Source organism: Mauremys reevesii, linkage group 19 (genome assembly GCF_016161935.1).
Source record: "Mauremys reevesii isolate NIE-2019 linkage group 19, ASM1616193v1, whole genome shotgun sequence".
Classification (NCBI taxonomy): Eukaryota; Metazoa; Chordata; order Testudines; family Geoemydidae; genus Mauremys; species Mauremys reevesii.
The window spans coordinates 2,743,027-2,767,454 of NC_052641.1; the positions used below are offsets into that span (position 1 = coordinate 2,743,027).

Sequence of the window (24,428 nt, forward strand, 5' to 3'; positions counted from 1 at the left end):
TAACAGCACAGAGCAACAGTATGGGCCTGGAAGAGGAAGATCAAGGACTCAGGAGTAACAGACAAAAGTCCATTTGGGAGTTAGGATCTCTCTGGGATGGGGGGAGGGGAAACTGGTCTGGAAGAAAAGGCTTTCCAGTCAGGACCAGCTCCAGGCACCAGCTGAGCAAGCTCATGCTTAGGGCAGCAGATTCTACGGGTGGCATTTTTTCCGCCCAATCCTAGGGCGGCATGGCTGCTTTTTTTTTTTCTTGTTCGCTGCTCTGGCTGCCCTGTAGGGGGCAGCGGCGCGGAGGAGGGGAGCGACCTGCAGCAAACTCGGCAGGGCAGCCCGCGTCCTTCCCTCCCAGCCGACTGGAGCGGCGCAGAGCCCTCCCAGCAGGCGGCGTGGTGGTCGGGGCCGCCGAGCGCCCTGCTGAAGCGCTGGCCACCCCCCTTCTCTCTCTCCCCCCGGCTCCCTCCCCCTCCCCCTCCACCCTGTGCACTCTGCAGCACAGGGAGCCCCCTGCACCCTGGCTCCGGCCACCCTGTAGGGTTTTTTTGGGTTTTTTTTCCCCTGCTTTGCCGGCCGCGCCGTTGTTCCCCCGTCCCCCGCTTTGCCGCTCCAGCCGCGCCGTTCCCCCGTCCCCCGCTTTGCCGCTCCAGCCGCGCCGTTCCCCCGTCCCCCGCTTTGCCGCTCCAGCCGCGCCGTTCCCCCGTCCCCCGCTTTGCCGCTCCAGCCGCGCCGTTCCCCCTCCCGCTTTGCTGCTCCAGCCGCGCCGGTCCCCGTCTCCCGCTTTGCCGCTCCAGCTGCGCTGTTTCCCCACACACTTTGCCGCTCTGGCCACGCCACAGGTTTTTTTCCCCCCACTTTTTGCCGCTCCAGCCGTGCGGTTTTTTTGTTTTGTGTCCATTTCCCCCCCCCCCCACCGCCGCTTTGCCGCTTCGGCCGCTCCGTGGTTTTTTTGTTGGTTTTTTTGGTCCCTGCTTTGCCGCTCTGGCGGCCCCCCCCCTTTTTTTTTGGGGGGGTGGCAAAAAAGCCAGACCCGGCCCTGTTTCCAGTGAGCCCCAAAGTTTTGGGGTGGCTCTGGAGTTTTGGTGGAACTGGGCTGAATCCACTCTTACCTTTGGCACCAGTGATTCTATAGCCTTAATGGTTTGTGACGTTGGGGAACATTGCACCTGCAAGTCTGCTTGCAGATCAGCATCATTTGCAGCAGTGTCTTCTCCTTCAGCAGGTCCTGCAGAGCAAAACATTGCCAAACAGCCATCATGACAATGGGCAGGGCGCCAGGGCCTCTTTGGGGGAGATGGGGTTGGACAACTTTGGGGGGTCCCACTGAGTCACATCTGGAGGGACTCCAGGCAGCGTGAGAAGCCACCAATTTTATTGCCTGAGCTGTCCATCCGTCCCCTCTCAGGGACTGGCATATAGAGCCCTGCCTGCCCTCGTCACCGTAGCAAGGGGGGCAAGTGACAAATGGCAGCAGCTGCATTTATTGGACACCAGCTCTGAATCACCAGGTGCCTGCCAACCAATTCATTTCTATTTGGACACAGTCCTGGTCCCCAGTCTCTGTTCAGAGCAGAATGAGTGGGCCAGAGCAGAGCAAAGTGTGTGCAGTCATCCCTGACACACAGAATCTACCCTGCTACCAGGGTACTCTTGGGTTGCACAGTCAGTCCCTGCCAGTAACCACATGCTGCAAGTGGGGAGCTAGCCTTGCTGGTATTGTAGGTTCCCTAGCGCAGTGGTGTTTTGGGGCACTGGCGGGTGATCCCACACAACTCCCATTGGGATCCTTACCCCCACATGCCTCTTCAGTCCCAGAAAGCAGGATTTACCTTGCTGCTGGCAGTCCATTTCCTGCACATGGGGCCGGTTGGGGGGCACTTTAATGGGGGGAAGAGGAATCCCATTACTGACTTTCTGCAAGAGAACAAAATGAAAACGAACTGATCAAACACGTGAGGAGAGTATGGCTGAGGCCAATGTCGAGCAGAACAGTTCTAAGGAACTGGAGTTTTGGGAAATCAGCTCCCTCGTTCCCCATTGGCCGGAAGGAGCAGGTGGCAGCTGGTTTGCATCACTGAGTAGATTTCAGGCTATGACTTTAAGGGTGGGCAGAGCCTCAGGGATGGCTAATTCATTAACTCAGGTATGAAGTAGAGCACTCAGGCTCCTCCAGAGGGTGGCTACCCACCTGGTACCCATATAGGTTTGTTTTATTTTGCTGCACTGTTTGCTTTGTTCACCTCTCTGGGATCCCAACCCCACATTTAGTCTGGGGATGGCCACTTCCCCATCTGACCAAAAATGGAAGCTGTCTTCACTGGGATTTCCACGGCTGATCCCTCTGACACAAGGGCTTGTCTGCCCCTCACTCAGCTCCAAAGTTCTGCACTGAACAGGTTTACAGCAGGGAACCCTACCAACTCCATAGGATAAATTATAACAGAGTCATAGAATCTCAGGGTTGGAAGGGACCTCAGGAGGTATCTAGTCCCACCCCCTGCTCAAAGCAGGACCAGAGGAAGTTCATTCACTAGAGGCCACTAGTATGTCAGAACTGAAGTGGGCTCTGAAATTCCCTGCTCATTGCAGTGGGCGCATGGGTGTGAGTCACACCTTGTCTGCTGGAGGATTCAAGTGGAGACAGCTTTCAGCCGGGTCAAGCCATTAGAGCAAGGCTGCATTGGGTACAATATGGTGGGTCCTAACTGTTAGGAGGAGGGGGTAAAAGAAATGGATTTTTTCCAAAATGGAAGCTTAGACTTTGCAGGAAACACATCAGAGCTGTGGAAAAAATCCACCTTTTGCCTGCTGCTTGGATTTACCATTGTCCCTGGCTGGTTGAAAGCCCTGGACCTATGCATGGGGTGAGTCTGAAGAGAGAGCCCACTGCCTTGCTCTGTGGTTCAGAGCCCTGCCACTCACAGTGGCCTGGCTGTGTTTTCTCTCCCTTCCCCATCCCATAGTCACAAGATTGTCCCCTTACCCACTTATCAGCCTTGGGGGCATAAACAGGCTCCAGGTGAGAGGTCGGTATACGCAGTTTCTGGGAAACACAGAGCAGAACAGAAAACAGGGTGAGACCAGGCACACTTGAAACAGACACTCTTCTGCCCAGTGCAGGAATTCTCTTCACTGGCCTTGACAACCCCACCTTGCCCCTCAGTCATTCACACCCCTGTGGCATGTGTCATTTCCCGGCACGCCACTCTGACCAGGTCACTCTGTCTGCTGGCTCACTCTTCTCCAGCATCACAAACGCAAACTACTGGCCATCGCTTTCAAGGCCCTTCACAGCCTGTCCCCACCAGCCTTCCTCTCCCACTTGTTAACGTCTAAAGAGGAACCTTTGTGCTTCCTCCCATGCTGCCCCTCACATGCAGGAGGAGCTGCCTCCACAGAATCATAGAATCATAGAATCTCAGGGTTAGAAGGGACCTCAGGAGGTCATCTAGTCCAACCCCCTGCTCAAAGCAGGACCAAACCCAACTAAATCATCCCAGCCAGGGCTTTGTCAAGCCTGACCTTAAAAACCTCTAAGGAAGGAGATTCCACCACCTCCCTAGGGAACCCATTCCAGTGCTTCAGCACCCTACTAGTGAAAAAGTTTTTCCTAATGTCCAACCTAAACCTCCCCCTCTGCAACTTGAGACCATTACTCCTTGTTCTGTAATCTTCTATCACTGAGAACAGTTTCTTTCTTCAGTTTCCTCTTTATAACTCTCCTGTGCTGTGATGCCTACCAGAAAACTTGACAATGGTTAGACTGCTGGTTGTGCTGAGACCACTGCCTGTCAGACTGACCAGTCTTATCTCACTGTGTCTTTCTGCTCCCCCATCTGTCTTTGGGCCCACACGTTTTCTCTGCCTTATACTTTGACTGTAAGCTCTCAGGGGCAGGCACTGTCTCTTTATTCTGAGTTAGTACAGGTCATTACACAGAGCAATCCTGGCCCATGACGGGGCTCCTGGCCTCTATTCTAATATAAACAGCAATGTTTACATTGGCCCACTGGGGATTGCACGTGGGTGGTGACGCCCACTTGGGGACACAGCAGCACATTGCTCTCCCTTCTGAGGACCCTGCTTTCCATACAGCAGTTGCGAGAGGGCCACTGGATGAACCCTAGACACTTCTTGTGCACTTTATGCTGCAGGAGGTGAGGCTTCACAATTGGTGTGAATTGTGCCCCTGCTAGTGGTTCTTACCGAATTTTCTAGTTGCATAATCCCTATGGAGGATCCACATGTGTCGGAAGGGATAAGGATCAGAAAAAGCTGAGGTCTCCAGTTTACTGGCCAGTGGAATTAGAGAGGTGACGGGGAAAAGTCAATGAGATCTGAACAGCCCTGAACAACCCTTAACAGCTGCTGCTATTAGTGTCCAATCCATGAAAGTGAACTGGCAGTTTCAGAGAAGGTACCATCATATCCCACCCTCTTGGGTGCTCCAGCTCCTGAGAGCTGCCAAAGGAATATCCTATTAAAGCCTCAGTAAGCCCCAGCTGGCAGGGAGTGCTGCAGTGTCTACTGATGCTGTGCTAGAGGCAGGAGCAGCAGCCTGTCAGTTCCACATACCTGTCCATCACATATGGCGGTAGCCCAGCCATCTGCCCCTTTAGTTAGTACAAAGATGATGGTGCTGCTCTTCACTGCCGTCTCCTCAGAGTCCTCAGGGTAATAATGAGTCACGACTCGATAGTAACCTGAGCTGCGGTCTCTGGAGAAAAAATAATAACAGCTTTACTCAGCACCCTTTGGGGCTGTCACTCTCCCACTGTGGCAGGGCCGGCTCTAGACCCCAGCGCGCCAAGCGCGCGCTTGGGGCGGCATTTTGCCAGGAGGGCGGCAGGCGGCTCCAGCGGACCTTCCCCAGGCATGCCTGCGGGAGGTCCACCGAAGCCGCGGGACCAGCGGATCCGGTGGACCTCCCGCAGGCATGACTGCGGAGGGTCCGCTGGTCCCACGGCTCCGGTGGATCTCCCGCAGGCATGCCTGCGGATGCTCCACCGGAGCCGCGGGAGCAGCGGACCATCCGCAGGCACGTCTGCAAGAGGTCCCCCGGAGCCACGGGACCGGCGTGCTTGGGGCAGCCAAATTCCTAGAGCCGCCCCTGCACTGTGGGGTGTGGACACCACTGGGTTTAATGGGATTCCCTTCTCTTTGCTCCTCTGGTTACCCTTCTTGGAGACATTCAGGCTAGGAATGGGCATTGCCATCCTGTGACCTATCCACTGGCTCTTCTGTCAATGCACTTTGAAACATAAAGAGTGGTAGGACATTCACCGCTCCTCAGGTGCCAATGCACCCTGGAACAGTGCCACTCTTCTCTGGGTGGAGTCCCCATTGCATTCTGCTGGAGAACCTGCCTTTTTACTGGGGTCTGAGGAAAGCCACACCCTTCTACTCTGTCCATCTAGTCACTTACGGGCCTCCATCCCCATAGCATCCAAGCATCTCACAACCATCAAGGACTGTCTCCTTCCCACACCGCTGTGCAGTAGGAGAGCATCATTACCCCCATTTGCAGACGAGGAACTAAAGCAAAGAATGATCAAGGAACACATTTTCAGAAGAGCTCAGGGCTAAATTTTCAGAAGAGCTCAGAACCTACAGTTGGGACTGGACTTTCACTGTGGCTCCACTCCCAGTTAGACACCTAAACTTGTCCAAGGTCCAATGACAAGAGGGTTATGGATCTAGCGTCTCACTTCAGAGCTCACTCCATGAACCCATCCTTCCTCTCACATGGTGATCCTCCCTCGCCATATACTCTCAGTTGTGAGCTGAGTAAACTCGAGAAAGCTTCTCTTGTGAACATCTCCCCACATAGGCAGCAGTAGCCTTGGGCTGTGTCTCCATGGTGCAGTTACCACATTTATGGTCTCTCAGAGATGATAATCCATGAACTTTTGGAGAAGAACATGCCTGTGCGCCGAAGTGCAAAATATCAGGATGTGAGACAAATAAGTAAATATCGGGACAGTCCCGATAAAATCGGGATGTCTGGTCACCCTACATGCCGGTCACTTCTGGGAGCCACCTGAGGTAAGCGCCTCCCGGCTGGACCCCACACACCTCACCTCCTCCCACACCCCAACCCATTGCTCCAGCCCTTAGCCTCCTCCTGCACTCAAACTCCCTCCCAGAGCCCACGCCCCCTCCTGCACCCCAACCCCTTGCCCCAGACCTGTGAAAACGAGTGAGGGTGGGGGAGAGCGAGCGATGGAGGGGGGTGGGGTGGAGTGAATAGGGGGCAGGGCCTCAGAGAAGGGGTGGGGCAGGGTGTGGCCTCTGAGAAGGGGCAGGGAAGAGGGAAGTGCACAGGTATTTGGATTTGTGCAATTAGACAGTAGGCAACCCTATTCCTGAACCACCTTCTAGCTTTTCGAGATGAAAACAATCGGCCAGATTCAGCCCTGGATTATTGGAAGCACAAACCCAGGGAAGTCAATGGAGCTGCACCTCCTTAGACCAGGGCTGAATTTGGCCCCAGTTACAGCAGTGCTGATAGGAGCATTTGGAAGCCTTGTCCTGGGGGCTAGAGCCAGGAAACTGAGAGTAGGTAGTTGTGGGTTCCAGCAGTGGTGCTGCCATTGACTTACTATGTGGCCTTGAACAGGTCACCTAACCTCTCTTTCTGTCTGTTTCCCAACCTGTGACATGGTATTTAGCTGGCTGATAGGGTGGCTGTGAGGCTTAATCAATGTCTGCAAAGGGCTTTGAGATCCTTGCAAGGTGTTATAGAAGTGCCAGGTGTTATTGTTATTAACTACAATGGCTAACACAGTCACACAAGTCTTTCACACACACAGCGTTTTCTCCTCAGTGATGGATCTCTGGGACTGGGATACTGCAGAGTCTTCAAACCAAAACCTCTGGGGCCAAGACAAGGTGCCATGAAGAGAAATAGTGACAGAAGAGCAAAGCCATCCGGGACTGGTCACTTACCGCACAGCATTGACACTGGGTTCGTAAAAGCCCTGTCTCTGTGGAGAAACAACAGCGTCTATTTCATAGAGCCAGATTCCAAGCCAGAAGGGACCATTGTGATCATCTAGGCTGACCTCCTCTATAACATAGGCCAGAGAACTTCCCCACAATGATTTGTAATAGCTTGTATCAGGCAGTAATGCAGAGTCTGAGCGAGAGTTTCAGTCTCTGACATTTTCCCTCCTATTCTCCTGTCCACACTTGTCATGCAATCATTCACCACTCTAGGGACAGTCATCAAGGCCACTCCACACTGCTGAGCAGTGCTGGCAGCCCCCTCTTCTCTGCCCACCCCACCCAGTAGAGACCAACCTACTTGCACGTTCCCCTGCTCCTAACATTCACATGACAGTGCACCCCACTGCCCTGGAGGATAGGTCTGTAGTGGTGCTGGGCAAGTGAGTTAAACATTACATAGACTCTGCTCAGGGGCGGCTCCTTTTTTTGGCCCCCCAGCAGTCATGCGCGAGGAGGCCCTGGAGCCGCAGCGGCAGAGCAGGCGGGACTGCGCTGCAGAGGACTGCTGGTCCCGGCTTGGCTGGGCTCGGCTCTCGGCCGGCTGGGGGCCGGTTCGGGTCGGCGCCGCCCGCGCCAGTCATGCGCGCGCGTGCAGGTCGGTCGTCCCGCTCCCCCCCGCAGGACCCGCTCATGCAGCGCCGCAGGTCCGCCGCCCAGCCTGCCACCCCCCACCCCGGGGGCGGGCCCGCTCGCAGCGGCAGGATGAGCTGGGGCCCCAGCCTTTTGCCGCCCCCTAGATTTTGCCGCCCTAGGCACCAGCTTGTTTTGCTGATGCCTAGAGCCGCCCCTGACTCTGCTGCAGCGGCTTTAATTCAGTGCAGAGAAAAGAACGCTCTGTTCAGGGGGCAGATACTTATGTGCCTCATCTGACCCCTCTGGCCAATGATGAAGCACAACTGATGGGGTCTGAGGGGTGGAAGGATATCTGCAGTGATATGGCACTTAGAGGGTAGGAATTGCTAGGCAGGGGGAGACGTGCGGGACTCAGAGCCCCAAGGAAACCTCTCAGCTACACTAAAATATTATGGAGTCCATGACAGGTTCTCATCCTGATGGACATCTTGGCTGGGGACCCTAAGTGGAGCTATATGACAATGATGCCATTACATGACCTTACCATGCATAAATCAAGTACCATCAGTTGTTGCACTCACCTGTGGCCTGAGAGGCTCAAATCCGATGTACTCGTCATTGGGAATGACGGAGGAGATCACCTGACAGAGGACAGATCAGATCAGACTCTGGATCACATGAAGGAACAGCAAGGCCCCATTAAAACTGCCTCTGGGAATCAGTCACTCACCCTGGTTTTCCCATGAGTGAGTCCCTAGCACCAAGTGGCAGAGCTTAACAAAAAGTCACTGCACACAATGGAGAGTGCAGAGCTGAGTCCAGGCAGTAACCCCAGCTACTCCAGGGGTCTGGTTTTCTAGCTCTTGCCATGCTGGTTCCCTACATGTCTGTGGGTGAATCTGAGAGCACAACCACTCATTTGTTCTGCACTCAAGAGGCTCCTGGCCTGTGACACTTACCCAAAGGGTGCAGAGGTCAGAGAAATGAGAAGAGAAATCCTCTGATGACCTGCTAATATTCTCTGAAGGGCATTAACCAATTAACAAAAAAGTCATCCCACAACAAGTGGGAATCTGCTTCAGCTCAGAGGGTCAAACCCTGTGGGACTGGTTAGGTGAGCCCGCATGTCTTGAAAGTGTAATTTTTCAGCATAATGACAAAACTAAGGATTCCCTAAGTACCTGATGAGCACTTTCGGAGGCTCACAATCAGCAAAGATAAAATGGTATCAGCACACAGAGCAGTGTGGAGTCATGCTCTATTTACAGAGGGCCAGATCATGTCTCTCACTGGGCATTCGCAAAGGGCAGGGAAGGAAAGAAGCCCTTTGCTTGTTGCTCATCTGGAAGGTAGCAATGTAGTGGAGCAGTGGGTGCCAGGCTGCTATTCCCACTCACACAGGTGGGCAGTGAGTGAATGGGCAGGGGTGGGCAGTAGGCATCTCCCTGCAACATGCCGGCCAGTGCAGCTGAGCCAGCTCAAAGAGGGAAGTGTGCTGTGCCAGGAAGAAGGCTAGTGCAGCTGACTTTTCCCCAAGAAGGGAGGGAGAAGCAGAGCCCAAACTGTGACTGTCTTCACTACAGTGCCAAGAGTGTAACTCGAGTGTTGCCCCAGCCTGACTCTCACCCACACACCCAAATCTCCAATTGGAGCTAAGTGGTACTTTAAGTTTGAGAGAGTTGGCCTGTCAGGGGGGTGGGTTGAAGCTGGAGTGCTGCTTATGCAGCGGGGATGCAGCAACTCAGATTACAACAACTCATCAACTGCTAATCCACTCTGCTAATCCAACCAGGATATATCTACACTACAGAGACTATCCTGCATAGCTACGTCAGCATAGCCCCATAGTGTAAACGCAGCTTACGCTGACAGAAGAGGTTCTTTTGTCGATATAAAAACCCTACTCCCCAAACACTGTTAGCTATGTCAACAGAAAAGCTCTCCTTCAACCTAGCTGTGTCTACACGGGGTGTGCTTCTTCATGCCCTTGATCGACATAGTTGTTCAGCATAGACCAGGCCTCATTCTGTGCTGCTGATCCAATCACTCTGTGTAATTTGAGTGTTGTTCTGCAGTGGGGTCACTCTCACTTGAGCTAGGCTGAGTCAAGTGGAGTCACTTGCGTGTATTAAATCAAGCTAACTGTTGCAGTGAAGAAAAGCTCCTAGTTACTATTTGGTCCCTGCTCTGCTCCTCAGGAAGTGCAACTATGCACCACCTTCTACTTAACAGGCAGATAGTAAGGTTCCATATGACCCATATTTCCTGCAACATCCTTCCACTCACAAACAATCCTGTAACTTCAGTCTCATCAATTTCCCTCTCTGTAAAATGGACACAATAACCCTCACTTTGCTGGGAGCGAAGGGGAGGATTAAATAACTAATGTTTGTAAAGCACTTTGTGATCTTCAGAAAAAATGTACTACACAAGAGCTAGGTATTTATTTACTATTTAATTTCAAAATAATTTTATCCTGGATATAAAAAGCCCAACCACTGAGGAGCACCTTCCTTATGGACAAAAATGCTTCCAACAGAGTCCTGATTATTCCCCTCCGCTTGTGAAATTCACCTTGCTCCAAGCAAGGACAGATGGTAGGAAAACACTCAAAGCCAGAAAAATAACAGAGGAAAACTTGAAAGACTGGTTCCTAACAATGGAGCTATTGCACTTAGGGTCTAAAGAATCTCAGCTGATATTTCCAAGGCACTGTGGCTGGCAGAGGGCCCAAGCAATGTTACTCTCAGGAGGCTGTCAGTGCTGTGGCTGGTAGAGGACCCCAGCAGTAATGTTCTCAGGAGCAACCAGAGCCCTGGATCTTAGTTTGCTCATTGCTGACCTTAGTCATCAGGGCCCCATGCTAACATTCTTACACTAGGATTGACCTTTCTGCAACCTAGGGGGCCTTACCTTGGGTTTACCCAGGAAATCTTTTGAATCCAGCTGCTCAACTTCCTCCTTTCGTGGTCTGAAAAATTCCCCCAGGGGAACATGTATGGGCTCCAGAAAGAGATGATTCTACAGTGAGGGGAAGAGATCAAACCAAGGACATTAGATATCATTAACCACAGCTTAACATTTAAAAGAGAAAAGTAAATACTGCTTCCCCATAGGGTGTGGTCAAACCAGGGAATTCAGTGTGGCAGAAATTATGGACTTGAAAAAGCGTGATCTGGACTTGACCAACGTGTAGAGGCTAAGATAGTTCACACTTCTGGGCATAAGCCGATTTCTGGAGATACCAGGGAGGGGTGAAAGGAGAGCGTGAAATAAGGTTTGCTAAATAAATCTCTAATCTGCTTCTCCTGTTGATCTTCCTCGATTTTATTATTCTCTATAAATTGTAACTAGAGTCTAGCACTCAGATCCCAATACAAGCAAATAAATGTTTACCAAAGTACAAAGAATGGGATGAAAATAATACTGAAAATAGCATAATGCCATTTTGGGAATCAATGGTGCAGCCTCCTCTGGAATATTATGTTAGCTTCTAGTCACTCTACCTCATACAAGTCATGACAGAAATGAAAGGAGTTCAGGGATAGGTCTTAAATGTCATTAGCAGCGTGGCGAGAGGTTTGTACAAGGAGAAAATGAAAAGACTGGGACTGTTTCCTTTGGAGAGCAGATGCGTAAGATGAAACATGACAGAGGTATACAAAATAATGACCAGTCTAGAAAAGGTAAATCAGGAGCTCTTGTTCACCCTCTTTGATAATACAAGAACAAGATATGAAATCAAAAAGCAACACAGTTAAAACAAATAAAGGGAAATACTGTGCTTAACGTGAATTAACCAGTAATTAACCTCTGAGGCTCATTGTGACAAGATATCATTGAGGGTAAAGATTAGCCATTTTTATGGACAATAAGAAGATCCAGACAGGGCCGGTGCTTCCATTAGGCGACCCTAGGTGGTCGCCTAGGGCACCAGGATTCGGGGGGTGGCATTTTGTGCGCTCCCCACGGGGCGCACGGGAGCTTCCGGTTCCACTCCCATCGCGCCACCGAAGAAGGACCTTCTGCTGACGTGCCACGGAAAACAGCGGCAGGCAATTGAGCAGCTCAATGACTGCCGCTGTTGCCTGAGGCATTTCGGCGGAGGGTCCTTCTTCGGCGGTGCGACGGGAGAAGAACCAGAAGCTCTCGCGTGCCCTGTGGGGAGCGCACAAAATGCCGCCCCCCGAATTCTGCATAGGGTGCCAGAAACCCTGGTGCCGCTCCTGGATCCAGAGTTACATTCGACAGGGTTTTTAAAAGCATTTTATAGGGGAGAACACCACTGTGCTTTAGAACAGTGGTTCTCAAAGCTGGTCTGGCGCTTGTTCAGGGAAAGCCCCTGGCGGGCCAGGCCGGTGTGTTTACCTGCTGCATCTGCAGGTTCGGCTGATCGTGGCTCCCACTGGCTGCAGTTCACCACTCCAGGCCAATGGTGGCTGCAGAAAGGGCAGCCAGCATGTCCCTCAGCCTGCGCTGCTTCCTGCAGCCCCCATTGGCCTGGAGCGGTGAACCACGGCCAGTGGGAGCCACGATCGGCCGAACCTGCGGATATGGCAGGTAAACACACTGGCCCGGCCCACCAGGGGCTTTCCCTGAACAAGCGCCAGACCAGCTTTGAGAACCACTGCTTTAGAACATAAGCAGATCCCTAACCGGCAGCAGCTACGAAGGAACTTCCCCTGTGACCAGATTATTCCATAACTGTCGACTATGGTGTTACTTTCCCCTTCCTCTGAAGCAGCTGGTAGTCATGGAGACAGGATACTAAAGTAGATGGACATTTGCTCTGACAGGCTATCACAGCTTCTATGCTTTGAAGGGAAAGGCACTGTAGGCAGGTGGCAGGCGGGAGCAGACAGAACAGCTGGAACACCCCAATCTTTGGAGTGCTCATAGCCCAGGTGGAGACTTTTTAACTTGGGCCCTATGAAATGTATCCCCAGGACTCAATTCCCCAGGGTTTAACCCTTTATAGTTAAGGCTAAGATTTTGTCACAGATATTGTTATTAATAGTCATGAGCAAAAAAGAAAAATTCATGGAAGCCCTGACCTGTTCCTGGCTTTTACTAAAGATATCCCTGACAAAATGGGGATCTGCACGTCCCCACCTTGCCTGAAGCAGGGCAGCTGCACAGGAGCTAGGAGCCGCCTGCAGCAGCTGGGGGCTGCGGGGTACCCCGCTGCCTGCAGCTCCAGGGGCCCATGGCGGTCAGGAACTCAGGGGTTCCCCTGCCGCCCAAGGGCTTGGGGGTTCTCCTGCCTCCAGCAGCTCCGTGAGCCCCACTACCCATGGCAACTGGGAGCTCTGGGGGTTTCCCCACCGCCTGCAGCGGCCGGGATTTTGAGGGTTTCCCTGCTGCCACAGCAGCTGGGAGCTGCAGGATTCCTCTGCTGCCTGCAGCTCCAGGGGCCCATGGTGGCTGGGAGCTCTGGGAGTTCTCCCACTGCCCATGGTGGCTGGGAGCTCCGGGGATTCCCCCTCCACCAGTGACAGCTTCGAGCTCTGGGAGCTGCCAGAGGTGGTGGGTGTACCCCATAGCTCCCTGCCCCTGCAGACTGCGGGGGATCCTGCAGCTCCCAACCACCAGTCACTGGAAGTCATGGATTCTGTGACCTACGCGACCTCCATGACTAAATTGTAACCTTATTTATAGTCAGTCTCACCTGCACCCACTCAAGGGCAACATCCAGGCTTGTGGTTCTTCCTTCAGGCCTCTGTCTGATAGCCTCCTCCAGGGTTATTCTAGCTTCCTGCCACAGCCCAAGCCGGCACTGCACTGCTGCAGTATTGTACAGCACCTAAAACCAGCAGTAAGGGGATGAGACTCTCACCAGCAACTCAAGGGAATCAAAACAATGGGAAGTTCACTGAAGCCAACCAAGTGCAGAAACACATGTGAAACAGAAAGGCGTGTCCAGAGCATCACAGACACAGCAACCAGCTTAGCCTTTCCTCTGCAATTGATCACAGGGATGCTGCTGCGAGAGCTACCTTACAAAACTTCACATACGGATCTCAGAGAAAATAAACGCTGTGCTACATAAAGCTGTGCTGCTAGGCTGCATACCGCAGGCTCAGAGCCTTTGGGTCAGATCAGGACTAGCCACCAGGGTGCTGGAAGCAAAGAGGTACATGGGGCACTGTTAGGTTCTATGGAGGCCTTAGGCCCTCCCAAGGTGCTCTGCAAGAACGAGGCCGACACACACTCTGCGAGTATTGGCTTTAATGAAGGCGAAATGACACACCCGCAACGGGGACTCCAAGCGTTGCCGTCACAGAGGCGGGGAACCCAGCACCCTGGAGCTCGGCCTGGTACGGAGTCCAAAAGCCGGCACAAAACAGGCCCATTTTATAAAACCAATAGCAAAGCTGCTCATGCATAATGCAACAGGGACTTTCCACCCTCCGGGACCGCCCGGGGCCGCCCCCTGTGGCCAGCAGCCAGGAGCTTTCCACACAGCGGTCCTAACCGGTTATGGCAGGTTGGAACTCGTATGCCGGCCCTACAATAACCGAGCGCTGAGAAAGCGAAACCGCCTAAGCTAGGCCGTAACAAAATCTTCCGTAGTTCCCTGCCTTCCTACAGGCACAAAAGAGGAAGTGTTCTCAAAGAAGGATCATCTCTGACAACATATGAGGCACTGTAGGTTAGTCCCTATCTAGGCACCAGTGGCTCTAACATTTTCCCTGTGCGTGTTTCCTGGCTTTCTGCCAGCGCTATAATGGAACACACCTGGAACACATTATCAAATGTTGGCTTCCTAACAAGGTGTCCAATGCCCACATTCAGGTGCTCAGATCAACCTCTAGGCTCATTAAATTGGCATTTACAAGCCTAAGAGGCAATGTAAGCATCCTAATGGGAGACCTGCATGTAACTCTTAGGTGCCCCCATTGAAAAGCTGGGCCCAGGATATAAAAAGGTAGGTCTGTGTCTGTGATCTGGAAGTAACCTTTGGGCTAGTGGAGATAAGCAGCATTAAGGAGGCCACAAGAATGAAGAGCATTACCTGCTTTCCCTAGGAGTGTGCATTGCTGGCAAACCCAAGGAGCAGCACTGGCTCCTGCCTCAATAGTTTACTGCCCATCCTCCTGATCAGAGGTGAGAGACTGTAATGCTATTGTTCTTCTAATAGATAAAGAAAGAAGAAAAAGACATGGTGGAAAAGTTGACCAGAAGATCCCCCTCAGCTAGCATTTAAGTTGAGGACAGAGCAGTGGCTTGTTGGACAGTGGCACCAAGGGGAATGGAGCTTGGGAGATGTCCGAGTCGCAGTGTTTTCCCCAAGAATTGAAATGGGGGGGTGTTCGAATTTACAGGGGGGAAGTCAGGGCCGATGAGGGGTGAGACCGCGAGAGTGAAGGTGAGCTGTATGGCACCACAGTAAAAACGGAAAAATGTTTCATGACCATTTTATTAGATTTAACTCATGTTTTAAAATCATCACACAAATTAAAGTTGGCTACTCAAGCCTTCTATGAAGCATTACATCTACATCCTTCTTGGTTTCTTGTTATAATTTTGCACAATTCTGTTAGTGAACTTCTTGAATGCAATGTATTCATCTTTGATGGCTTCTCGTGTGTTCGGTATTTCCATTTCTTCAATTGATATGCTCATTAGTTCATTCACATGATCAAGCAGAAAACAACTTCTTTCAGAACATAAAATTCTATTCAATGATGAAAAAGAACACTCAACTGTAGCTGTTGTGACTGGGAGTAGCAAGAGATGAATTCCTACTTCTTTCAGCCCAGGAAACATAGCACAAAGATCGGGTCGAGCCACTAGTGATGATAAAAAATAAGTTGAAGTCAAATCTTCATTCATTCGTCGTATGATATTCCATTCTGTGTTCAAATTCTCTATTCTATCCTGAGCCCATGGCAGCCCCATTGCTGGTAGTGCCTCACTCCACTCAACTGTCAGTGTTTTATAGGACAGGGATCTGTAAAAGCTACGTAGAGGTTGAGTAGAATCTAGAAGTCACTGTTGTAGATTTTTAAAAATCAAGTCTGAGTATTTTTTCACTTGTCTTAACATACACTTCTTGTCCTCTTCACTTAAGGATTCAATATAAATCCCTTCATTAGTCAACTTCTGGACTGAAGTCTTTGCTTCTTCCAGTACTTTTTCAATGGATAGCTCTCTGATTGATCCAAATGTCGCTTCTATTGCTGGACAAATATCTACTATTGTTGTAGCAGATGCCTGTATGGCATTGTTTAATGACCCAAGTGGTTTCAACAGTAGACTTACAAGAGGGAGAATGGCAATAGTCTTCTGAATGTAGTAGCAAAAGTAATCCACCAGCCTCCCTACTTAGATCCATCCCATCTTAGTAGATACTTTCCAAAGCCAGTAATAACGGCTGGAGTAATTTTAAGACAACAGCCAAGGATCGCTCATGAGAAAGCCAGAGGGTTTTCCCAGGTTGGACTAATTTGGACTTCAGTCCCAGTGTATCTTCTATATTTTCCAAGATATTCAGTCTTTTTGGACTCTTGCTGAAAAAAGACTATAATGAAGGCATTAAATTTATAGCTTTTTTAATGTCTTTTGAAGAGTCTACAGTTCTCTACAGTGTGTATAGCAGAGATTAGGGTTACACTTTTCTCCGAGTAAAAAAAGGCTTGTGCGTTTGATGGAGCTGCAAACTTCTCTGAAAGAGAAGTTTGCAGCTCCATCAAACGCACAAGCAGCCATCTGTTTGGGGTCCAACTGACAAGCATTTAACTCTTCTAAGATGTGGGTTGTCACAGATGCAGCCGATGTGTCTTCTATAACTTGAACATCTAGAAATGCATCTATTGGCCTTCCCCTGACATCAAGATAACATACACAATGACTTAATACTTGATGCTCATTTGCATCAGTGCATTCATCAGCTATGTATGCAAATTTTTTGAATGTGGTAAGAGTGTTCTTCACTTTTTCAACTGTTGAGTCTTTCACTGTTGCACTGCATGCCTCTAGCCAGCCAGTTGAGTTTCTTGCAGAAAGATAGTGAGCATTTGGTGGTCTTTTTCAGAACCAGTGTTCAACTTCAGGATTAACAAGTGACAATGCACTTAACATTGGGCCTCCAGTTTGTAGAGTGTGGTATCTCTTGCTTAAGTAGAAAGTATGATGCCACAGCCATGTGTGTTCACACGAACTGTGTTGTATCTCCAGCATTCTTAACAGCCTCATTAACACTCACCAGTATTGTCCTTGGTAAGGAGTTCAGAGGTGCTTTCACATGAGGGTTGGGGGCCAGAAGGCACCTTGCTCGTTCCTCCAGCTGCTCACTGTTTGCTATGGCCACTGTTGTTCATTGTGCCACCATTCACTCCATCAATCTGTGCCAATGGCCCTGCGCCATCACCTTCTGCTGCCACCTGCCATTGTGACCTCTGCGAGTTGGTCTCTTGAGGTTCCACCCAGCTCTCAGCTGAGCTCTCAGTGGGGGAACCTCGCTGCTAGTGCAGACTGGGCTGTCTCTTCCACAGAAACACTGTCCCACAGCAGGATTAAGCACTTGGACCTGATTATCAGTGATTTCAGCTGTAGTGGTCACTTAACAAAACAAAAGACTATCTGTGGAGCCTAATCAGCTCTGTCTTTAAACAGTGGAGAGGGGCAGGTCAAATAGTACTTGTGACCCAGGCAGACCATCAAGCAAAACACCTGTCCCCACCCTCTCGCTTGATGCCCTCAATCAGCACAAGCTAAGTACAGTTCTACTGCCCTTTACTCATACAATAAGAACAACATTAAATTCCACCCCCGCATTCAAGTGATCTGTAACCCAACCCCAGCCAAAATCTATCACTTTGGCAACACAGCTTTGTTCGCTGGATACCTAGGTAGATTAGGTGTGAATGTAAATACAATCTGGTCCTGAAACCTTTCCCCCTCAGCTCATCACTAGCTGTCAGGGAGAGATCATTTAGAACTTGCGTACAAATCATAATTTGAAATGATTATGTTGGCCAGCATCACCAAAATGAATGTATTGACATTGTCATAAAAAACAACAGCTGTATAAGGAAGCTAGTCTATTTTCATACTTTTCAAATCTATAATATTTTTTCAGACACACATATTTTATCATACACTTTATATGCTTTTAAAGTGTGTATTAATGTTTCAATTTCAATTCAAATTTCCAAACAATCACTAAATTGGCAACACTCCATGTAAATAGTTCACAAAACGGGGTGGCGGGGTGGGAGGGAGCATCAGGGTGGTTGTAGGGAAATCCCTGTCTGAGTGGCAGATGCTGGAGCAGTGAATTGATGTGAGGAAAATAAGCACATAACTTGAGATGGGCCATGGTCTTCCGGTAAGATCATAGGACTAGGAGCCAGAAGAACTAAGTCCTATTCCTCATTGTTATTGTCACATGGATAATAATAGTTACGCACCTCACAGAGGTGTTGTGGGGATTAATTAAGGCTAAACTATGGTCCAATGGATTTCAGTGGTAAAACTCATTAGCTTGTGTGGGACCTGGGTTTAGCCCTTATTTTTGTAAAGATCTTTGAGATATTCAGATGAAAGCAGATCATTAGATCATTAATCACAAATGATGATTTATCACCATCATCCCCATTGGAGGGAACATACATGTGTGCTGATGGTGAAATCCTCCAATGGGATTTTGTTTTCATTTTTTGCAAAATGTGAAACCTTTTCAGAGGACATTAGAGGGTCAACATGGTGTGAATACACCTCTTGATATCTTCTAAAGAATGCTTCATGAATAAATGTTTGTGCTTGCCAGTGTGTGCCCCAATCCCATTCCCCCAGCCACCCTTCAGATCATGTGCCTGGGGCCCTGCCCTTTCAAAAGGTATACCCCTTGTTTTCAAAGGCATGACAACAGAGTGGAAGGAAATGCAGGGCGAGATCCATAAAGTCACACTGCTGCTGTATAGCAGCTTTAGCGCATTGCATTTTAAGGAGCACATGCATAAATAAAGTTGCCTGACAGGTTCTGGGACCTGTCTGACTGGAGACACACAATGCCTCTTTTCATATTTCGGGGTCTAAGTATTAAACTATCTCTTTTTTCTACCTGATTTTCAGTGCATCCAAAAAGACTCAGGACACAGGAAACAAAGTAATGTAAAGGAGACTAGCTAAAAATATGCCCCTGTACAACAGCTGCATCTGTGTTTAAAATGTTTTCACTTCTCAAAACCCCTTTGTCACACAGACTGCACTAGTCTGTGACCTCTGTCCCTTAATTCCTCAGCGAGGCGTAAACAGGAATTCACTGTGCATGAGCTGGGGGAACTCGCAACAACCCATCACATCAGACACATGGGATAGAATCCCCAATATATACACTGAGTAAAGAACATACACAGACATTAAGATTATTTCCAGTGTTGTATAAATTGTCTTTCTTTTATATGGTGCAGCAATAATTTTTGTTGTGTTTATATTTATAATTATTGGACAGAACATTGGGAGTTTAAAAGAATGTGCCCAATAACATTACCAGTTGCAGACAAGGCCTTGTAAACTACCACTTGGGATTTGTTCAAAGTTTGCATTCTTAGGGCCATGTCTTCCAGTTAGATCCATGGGATGTGTGAAGAAATGGGAATTCTCTGTCCTATTTCTAGGAATTTATGTGTGTCTCCATTTCCTTCTATACTTTGCATTGCTACCTTGTGGGTGCAAAAGGGTTAACACCGCTTCTGGAACAGCTCGGGAGTTATGAGGTATGTGTGTCACTTTGCTGTGCTGGGTCATTAAAGAACAGGTTGAAACTAATCCAGGTCAATAGAGGATGTGAAGAGACAATGAGACCCCCACCCCCACCCCTTGCCCCACCCTGAAGACTGAATGGCTGACACCTAATAGAAGGAACTCCGCCCCCCAGGCAGAACATGTGAACTCAGATGGAGAACAAAGGCAAAAAGGTGTCAGGTGGCTGGAATAAGGGCTGCCCTGTGGAGGGACTCAGCAGCTCTCATATGGAATGAAGGCAAAGAACCAGAGCCAGAACGGGAGTTGAAAACAGCTTTCATTGCATTGGCGCGGCCAGGACAGACTATGCCTTAACTTTTACTTTCCTGTGCTAATTTAAGAACTCTCAGATTCTGTAGCCAGGTGATTAATAAATTTGTTACCTTGTTTTGAAAAGGCTGCCTGTGTTGCTGCAAGTACTCACTGTGAGCCTTGTGCTCTGACTGGCTACAGTACCAACCTTTAGGGTTTCCAGTTTTGGGTGGATGTATTCCTGGAGGTCTCATCACATGACATAATCTTTAATTAAAGATTAATCTTTCATTCCTGGAGACTCCAGGACAACCCTGGAGGGTTGGCAAACTTACCAGCCTCCTGTAGGCATCTGGCTTGGCTGGATTTGCTGCAGATAGCCATGGAAAGAAACAGGGACCACTGAGAGACTACAGCCTGCTCTGTGGAACTGTGTGGTTCCCTGGGGCCCAGCCCACTAAAGGGTCACTCCCAAGGGGTGGGTTACAGCGTGGGGCATAGACCAGCCCTGTGAATCCGTGGCAGGTGGACCTGTGATAAGCAGCAGTTAATGTGACATTTCTGTGTACAGGAACATGGATATGTGGTTTTTGTTCATGCTTCCATTCTCAAAATTTATGCACAACACTGGTATTGGTCTCAAGGGATCTCTACAGAGACCTCAGTCTGGCCAAAGATGGCATCTTTAGCTCATTGCAATACTGATATGGATTCTACTGGGATGAAATTTAAGGAAAAACCCATGCCTCTCAGGAACCACTCTCTACTCCTTAACTGGATTAACTGCAACTCAACAATCTCACTCTCTCAATATACAAATATTCTTTGAATTTTGGAATTAGACCACTTTCTCCCAGTTTTCCCAAGCTAGCGGGTAAGCTCCAAAGCAGTGCTAATATTGTGCAAGTTGGACTGGCAGCACACTGATATCCTCATATGCATCTGGACATCAGGATTTTACTGTCAAACACGGAAATTATGATGGACACAGCTTGGAAAGCATCTGGTTGGCTTTCCATTCTTGATAAGTAAAGACCTATCTTCTACCCACCCACAAACTCACCTCCCAGGCACAGAGCATGTGCCTTAGTCCCAGTTGTTTGTAGTCAATGAAAGGGTTATTTCTCAGGTGAGTGAGGGCCATTCTGAAGTCATACAGAGCTTCTTCATACCTGCAGTGCACAAGGATAGAGATAAAGATGAGAACTGAATCCCCAAATTTGCAGGGAAAAGTATCAAGCTCAGGAACCAAAGAGGATTCTTCTCTTCCCAGCAGCCTGGGTTAGAGGAAACTTCACTGGAGAAACATGTGGAATCCCTAAATTTAGACTATTGTTTCCTTTTCCTCCATGATGATCTGGTGTTATCCCACTGTCTGAGTCTGTTAACTTTTGACATCCAAAATGCTGTCATGATACTGAGGAGATGGGAGAAAGTGGAAAGACTAACAGTTCCTTGCTAACTGTAGAAACTTCACATTATGCTCCAATTATGGGAATTGGGAATTGGGATCCCTTGCAATTTTACCCTAGCTTTACCCTTGCAGAAATTTAAGAGAAAAAGAAAGCGCTGAAGGGTAATGCTGATATTGGACAACAATTCCCAACTAAAGGGGAAGGGACTGAGAAAAACCTGCAGCTGGCCTGTGCCAGCTGTCTTGGATTCTGGCCTGTTTAACTGTAGTGTAGACTTATGGGCTAGGGGTGGAGTCTGGGCTCCAGGGCCCTATGGGGTGGAAGGGTCCCAGAGCTCAGGTTGTAGCCAAACCCAGAAGTCTATGCAGCAACGGAATAGCCCTGCAGGCCAAGCCCCATGAGCCTGAGTCATAGAATATCAGGGTTGGAAGGGACCTCAGGAGGTCATCTAGTCCAACCCCCTGCTCAAAGTAGGACCAATTCCCCAACAGATTTTTGCCCCAGATCCCTATATGGCCCCCTAGAAGATTGAACTCACAACCCTTGGTTTAGCAAGCCAATGCTCAAACCACTGAGCTATCCCTCCCCCAGGGGCCAGCTGGGGGTTTGTCTTTGCTGTGTAGACAAACCCTGACAATCAATCTTTTTTGAACAATGTATGTATCAATACAGAGGAACTCCACTGACTACAAATGGAATTGCTCTGAATTAGAGCTGTGCAGAGGATGGAAGTTCTGCTTGGAGAATGAATTCCAGAGTTCTAACTTTGACTTCATTCCAAATTTGAAAAATGTGAAGTTCTCTGCAAAGGAATTTTTGTTTCATTTCAAGTTGCTGAAAACATTTAATTTCTATACAGAATTTAAAAAAATCAAAATGAATAGTCTTTTTAAAATGAAGAATTGAAATGTTTTGTTTTGACATTGTCTAAACCTTTCCCCCTTTTCTTCCTAAATGAACTTCTCAATGGAACAGTACATTCTAACAGAATATGATTCCACCGACGTTCCTCCAACCAGCTCTACTCTGAATTTACCCCAGTGTTGTTCAGAGCAGAATTTGGCTTAGCCGTTTTGACCGACAGGAATGGCAATGGCCACCCTCCTGAAGAGAAGGTGTGAGTGTGGAGTGGCCACAGAGACACAAAGGTCACCCGATGGGGACAACTAAAATCATAATACGGACGGGGGGAAGGGGAGTGAGGTATGTGTTGCTAGGAGCCCAGATGCCAGCTCATGCCAAGGCCCCAGGCCTCACTGAACACTGACAGATGCACAGCTGGAAACCAGTCTAACTCACCTGTGTGTTAGTATTGTTAAAATACGACTTAGATTTATAAGAATGTGTTTATTGTTTAGACTTTATGAAGGCTTGTAGGATGCTGCATGTATTAATCTTACTTATAACATCTGTACCCCGTAAGGGTACATAAGATTGTATGAGGTGTTTGCATTGTAATCAGATGTAATTGTGTAAATCATCAAACAGAAAGGAGCATTAATTAATGTAGAAATACTGGCTTCCTACAGAAGGTGTTAGGTTCTGCCCACCAAGAAGACCCACAAAGGAGCCATTGTGAAACTGTCACGCTGTCTGGGTGGCTCATGACTGTGAGTGCCTACCTCAGGGCAGACTGTCAGAAAACAAGGGCAGACACCCCAAACCGGTGGTATGGTCTATAATTACATTTCCCCAAGCCAGTAACAAATGTGAACTCCTGGATCACTCTACCAGGCTAACCACGGAATCACAGACAGTCCCCTTAGACTCTCCAGTCTGTCTTGCCACCCTGGCAAACTCAACTTTGTGATAAAAGATTCTTTAAATCCCAAACCACATCACATCAGGTTTCTCCCAGTCCCAAGAGACCAGTCACCCCCAGATCAACTGGTGCTCCAGATCTTACACCAAAGACAAGGCTGGCAGCCAATTCTGTAGTAAACTAGCTAGGAAAGGGAAATGAGAGTTATTGAGGTTAAAGCAGGTAAAATATATGCACAAGTGAGTCACAGTTTGTAACTCCAAATGGTGCCAGTGATGTAATAAACGTCTGGTTTCCCCAAAGTCTTTCAGGGAACCCAGATTGTCTCTGGGGATCTCTGCTTTGCATCCAGTACACTTCCCTGTAAGAGTCCAAACAGTGCAGACATAAAGCTGTCAGTGTCTCTTCCCACATGGGCTTTTCCTTTGGTGATGGAGAGTGGGGAATGCATTTAATCTTTTGACCTTGAACCATCAGACATAATGGCCACTTGCTTTGAAATTAGCATTTTCTGTTAAAGTCCTTAACTCCTTCTTTAGCATTTCACAAGATTTCTTTGATGGGTTATTAAGTTACAGAGGTGTGCACAATGTAGATGTTTGCTATTACACTGTAACAGGAACAGATAAGTGAAAACAATGCAAATAACATCCCATTGGTTTTCATGAAGTTTAAAAACCCAATACACTCATTCATCTAACCATTACTTTGATCTATAATAATACCCAAGTGAATTGATCTGAATACATTGTACCATGACTTGGTCTGCCAGCCTCACTGAAACATTAAAGAACAAAGACTGTTAATTGCTTCCCCTCACACTCAGGGAGAGTAGACCTGCGGGTTAACTCATCCCATCAGCTTGAACTCTGGGGGAAGAGAATATAAACCCCTGACAAGAAGGAACAGTCACTCTCTGCTGCTTGAACTCTGAGAAGTGAAAATTCATATGTCCCTCATGCTTCAACCACCATTCCAGGGGACATGTGTCCATGCTAATGATGGGTTCTGCTCGATAACAATCCAAAGCAGTGCTGACCAATGCACGTTCATTTTCATTATCCGAGTCAGATGCCACCAGCAGAAGGTTGATTTTCTTTTTTGGTGGTTCAGGTTCTATAGTTTCCACATCAGAGTGTTGCTCTTTTAAGACTTCTGAAAGCATGCTCCACACCTCATCCCTCTCAGATTTTGGAAGGCACTTCAGATTCTTAAACCTTGGGTCGAGTGCTGTAGCTATCTTTAGAAATCTCACATTGGTACCTTTTTTGTGTTTTGTCAAATCTGCTGTGAAAGTGTTCTTAAAATAAACAACATGTGCTGGGTCATCATCCGAAACTGCTATAACATGAAATATCTGGCAGAATGCGGGTAAAATTGAGCCAGAGACATACAATTCTCTCCCGAGGGGTTCAGTCACAAATTTAATTAATGCATTACTTTTTTAACAAGCGTCATTATCATGGAAGCATGTCCTCTGGAATGGTGGCCGAAGCATGAAGGGGCATACAAATGTTTAGCATATCTAGCATGTAAATACCTTGCAATGCCAGCTACAAAAGTGCCATACAAATGCCTGTTCTCACTTTCTGGTGACATTGTAAATAAGAAGTAGGCAGCATTATCTCCCGTAAATGTAAACAAACTTGTTCGTCTTAGCAATTGGCTGAACG

The 24,428-nt window shown here is 48.6% G+C and overlaps 1 protein-coding gene across 5 annotated transcripts in view; it reads right to left on the reverse strand.

Annotated features, from left to right (window-relative positions):
- The window catches only part of NOXA1 (NADPH oxidase activator 1), a 40,882-nt gene that overhangs the window by 2,911 nt on the left and 13,543 nt on the right, over positions 1-24,428 (reverse strand). For all 5 annotated transcript variants that reach the window (XM_039506706.1, XM_039506707.1, XM_039506710.1 and 2 more), the window contains exons 3-11: positions 20,642-20,750; positions 13,244-13,378; positions 10,489-10,596; positions 8,157-8,216; positions 6,943-6,980; positions 4,570-4,711; positions 2,978-3,037; positions 1,824-1,908; positions 1,104-1,219 (exon numbers count right to left, since the gene is read on the reverse strand). In XM_039506706.1, the coding sequence (XP_039362640.1) occupies positions 1,104-1,219; positions 1,824-1,908; positions 2,978-3,037; positions 4,570-4,711; positions 6,943-6,980; positions 8,157-8,216; positions 10,489-10,596; positions 13,244-13,378; positions 20,642-20,750 (853 nt within the window). The remainder of the gene's footprint in view (positions 1-1,103; positions 1,220-1,823; positions 1,909-2,977; positions 3,038-4,569; positions 4,712-6,942; positions 6,981-8,156; positions 8,217-10,488; positions 10,597-13,243; positions 13,379-20,641; positions 20,751-24,428) is intronic.